Below are 3,791 nucleotides of genomic sequence, written 5' to 3' on the forward strand. Positions count from 1 at the left end.
GGTTTGACTCCATCTTGAACACAAATCATACGTTATATTATTACATATTTCTGTAATAGATTTACCTTTAACATTCTCTTCAAAATACATACAATATAAACTCAGGTAATAAGTTACTCAAGGTTCACACAACACATTATGAGCGATATAAATACACAGAGTCACACTTCTTAGCTGTTAGTCCTGTTATTATGTCCTGCTTGTATTTTAAAAAGGAAAAATAATTTAAAACAGGATGAACTAAGAAGTCTCTGACCTGGTAGGAGAACTTGGGTTGCAGGTCCTCAGACTCTTTGGGAGTTCTCAGGTCCTCCAGACTTTTAGCCAGTGTAAGTAATTGGTTGTCAGGCTCATCCTGGCAGCCAAAAATGTCCCCAAGCAGACTGATATTAGAGAACCTTTCAGTAACTGGACTGGGAGGGGCCGTGTGGCTCTCTGCCCCAAACCCAGGATCGTCTCCTTCTATCAAGTCCACTTCCTTGAGGGAGCGGTATGGCTGTGGCCTGCAAATACAGTCGTATTAAGTTCTCTGCATGCACTAGAGGTCATCATACTAAACATGTTTTCCCAAACAAAGACCACAAACATAAAATTCAAATATGAAGCCTAAATTTTAAAATCTTGTGTCTTAACATGCTGTAAAGGCTTCACTAAAAATGGAGCATGAGGTAGGGTTTAACCCTCACTTCATGAAATCAGTAGTATTAGGATGTTAAAACAATCTTCTCATGCAAGATTTTTCCTTTCCTGAACATACTGCCAGAGCTAAAAATGCACAGTTTCACAAGACGACACCATAAAAGCAGCAAAAGCCATCAGAGAAGTGCATACAGAGGTGACCAATCAAAAGGGGCGGAGAAGAGATAACTGTCAGGAAACCCAGAGATGGAGCTGTCGTCATATTGAAGCTCGTCTCCTGATGAATCCTCAGAAAGAAAGACTGTATAGTGACGAGTTGGACGGATAGAACTAAAGTGAAGAGAGACAGCAGAAAACCCACACCCACGCATTCATTAGTACATTAAAAGGGTTAAAAAAGAAAGGAGAATTCAGGAAAAGCTGAGAATCTGAAAGGTTAGTACTAAAACACAGTTATAATACATGAAACTACTGATAATGTGAGTAAAATAAAAGCAGCGGTGCAGTTAGTTCATATATTAAGCAGCTGTATAGAAAACACTTATCTAGCTTTTTTCAGCAACTGAAAAAAAATGGCTACATCAGGGTTATGTCTGTTTGTGAACAAATCTCAGCAATCAAACTGCAAGTATTAAGATATTAACATAAATGATTTTCAAACACTTCTATTTGAGTTTTAAAATACATTCCTCCCTACTAATAAAACTGGATATCAAAGTAATTGCATGGCTTTTCTGTGGCATGAAACCAAAAGTAGTGAGTTCTGGGTAAGCAACAAAGATAAATAAAGTAGAATTTCTACACAGATAATAAAGACGACTGAATGATCTGCAGAATTTATCAACATCCTTTATTACTTTAACCTCTTAAGACCTGGAGACACATAAATAACAGGAAATAAATAAAGAGTGGACAAAATTTAGTTTCAATTCAATTAAAATTTTCAAGATTCAACACATTCTGCTGGCTTCTTTAGATTTATTGTTTTTCATGATCAGTACCCTGAGACTAAGTTTGTCGAGATTTGGCGTTATATAAATAAATTGAATTGAATTGAAAATGCGTGCAAAGCAAGCGCTTCAGGTCTAAAGAGGTAAAGAAATCCATTTTATCCAGAAAACTTCAAATATCGAGTTTTGCTCTTGAACCAACTCCTCTGTCATTAAGAAGTTTTCCAGTTGTATACATGTGATCGGTGACATCAAACTGAGGATTAGGTAGCTGCAGTGCATTGCCTAAAATATTTGCAACAATTGCGTTTTGTCAAAATATAATGAATAAATACCTTATCTAGCTGAAATATAAACTTACAGAAATTTTTGATGCCCTTTTTTAAACAGTACGTATAAAAATATGATTTTGATTTTATATTTGCTCTGTAAAGCTCGTGTCCTATCCATCTGGAAAATCTCAAAATCTAAACATCTTTTTAACTTTCCTCTTTAAAATGACAAATATTTCTCATAAGAAAAACCTCAAAATAGGATTCAAACGAAACTGCCATGGGTCATCATCATTAGGAAGACAAATCAAGGCATATCTCTGGAATATCTCATGATATCAGGATGATCCAGAGATCAAACTATAGCTTAAAAAGCAGGAATTTGAAATGTGCTGTGTTTTTTTTTTTTTTTTTGACTTAATCCTTGGTTTGATGTGACGGGTCACTAATAAGATGTTTCTACTGAACAAAAGCATTTAGTGTCTTTAACAAAGGAAGTCTTACTGGTCAGAGATGCTTTCCAGACTTAAATTGCTGCTCGGTCTCTTCAATAACATGGGTGGCCGAGCCTGCAGAAATAAAGAAACATTAAAAAAAAAAAAAAACTGCCAACATGAGTAACTTTTTAAATCAGTTCCAATATCTAAGATTTGTTAGCAGATCATGAGTATTTGTCCTTCTTTTCATTAAGAGTGTGAGTTTTTGTTTTGTGTGCTTATGTCAGGAACTCCAAATAACCGTACGACACTTAGCATGAAACGCAAATAAACTTTACAAACTGGATTAAGAATGGCAGCAATTCACTTTGGTCTTTGCTGATTTCAGACTAGTTGTTAACTTGCAAGTTCTGTCAGATTATTTCTCCAAACCGAGGCCAACCCACAGCAGGTAATATATTGTTTATTACACTTCCACCAAACACCACTTCAGAATTACATAAATATTTATCTATTGTAAACCTTTCACAGGATGTATTTCATCCTTCAAACTAAAACACTCTTACAGAAGAAACTATTTGTCTTTAAATGTAAAATGTAGGGAGCAAAAAAAGTTTATAATTTTACTGCGTGGCCTGTAGAGTCCTCTGCAGGGGTTCAAGCACATGACTGACATTAAAACAGTAAACAAAACAAAAAAGGTATCCCAGAGGCACATACGTACATCCACAAATAACAGTCTGTACTATAACTTCATTGTGTTCTCTGCACACAGATGACTGCAGGAGATCTGATCAACAACTTTAACATTCTGATACCATTGTGAGTTTTACCAAAGCTGAGAGGCAGTTTATTTGTCAGACTCATGTTTTCTTGGTGTGGTGTAGGGAAACCGGCGTCAGTCTGAACACTTCAATAACAAAGGAGCTGAGAATTCGGGGCTCCGCCACAGGAAGCCCGTTCTTGAAAAGCTGAGATAAGGCTCGGAGGGAGACCCAATATTTAGACAGATTAAGGAGGAGACAATGCACATGTGAGGCAGGACTCATGGACTGTAAAGATCTTAGATGTCAGACCAGGTCAAAACAGGAACAAAGGAACACCGTCTTTAGTTAAAGTCCTACCAGGCCACATACACATTGTGAACTTATAAGTTATATGGAAATTACAAAACTTTTTTGAATTTGATTAGATTTATTTTTCCTCAACAAACAATATAAGAATGTAACAATATAATTTCCTTTAAATGGATCCATGATTAGTTGTAACATTAGACTTTATATAATAAACATATATTTTAACTGTAAAATAAAGACTGTAAAAATACTGTAGGATGTTTGGTTTTGTAAATTTTTTCAAATATATTTCAACACAGACGGAGCCATTTTATTTACACACAAAGCATTCTGGGTAAATGATGATGTGGATAGGTCCTCAGTGTGAGTGAGCTATATCCTCCCTGAAGGTTAATCTTGGACAATATCTGATGATCG

The 3,791-nt window shown here is 35.7% G+C and overlaps 1 protein-coding gene across 1 annotated transcript in view; it reads right to left on the bottom strand.

Moving 5' to 3' along the window:
- Positions 1-3,791, bottom strand: part of dennd1a (DENN/MADD domain containing 1A) — a gene marked incomplete in the record, with an annotated part of 39,015 nt that overhangs the window by 8,424 nt on the left and 26,800 nt on the right. The window contains 3 exon segments of the mRNA XM_014015130.1: positions 257-503; positions 832-969; positions 2,366-2,430. Of these exon segments, the coding sequence (XP_013870584.1) occupies positions 257-503; positions 832-969; positions 2,366-2,430 (450 nt within the window).

This window comes from Austrofundulus limnaeus, unplaced genomic scaffold (assembly GCF_001266775.1).
Source record: "Austrofundulus limnaeus strain Quisiro unplaced genomic scaffold, Austrofundulus_limnaeus-1.0 Scaffold123, whole genome shotgun sequence".
Lineage (NCBI taxonomy): Eukaryota > Metazoa > Chordata > Actinopteri > Cyprinodontiformes > Rivulidae > Austrofundulus > Austrofundulus limnaeus.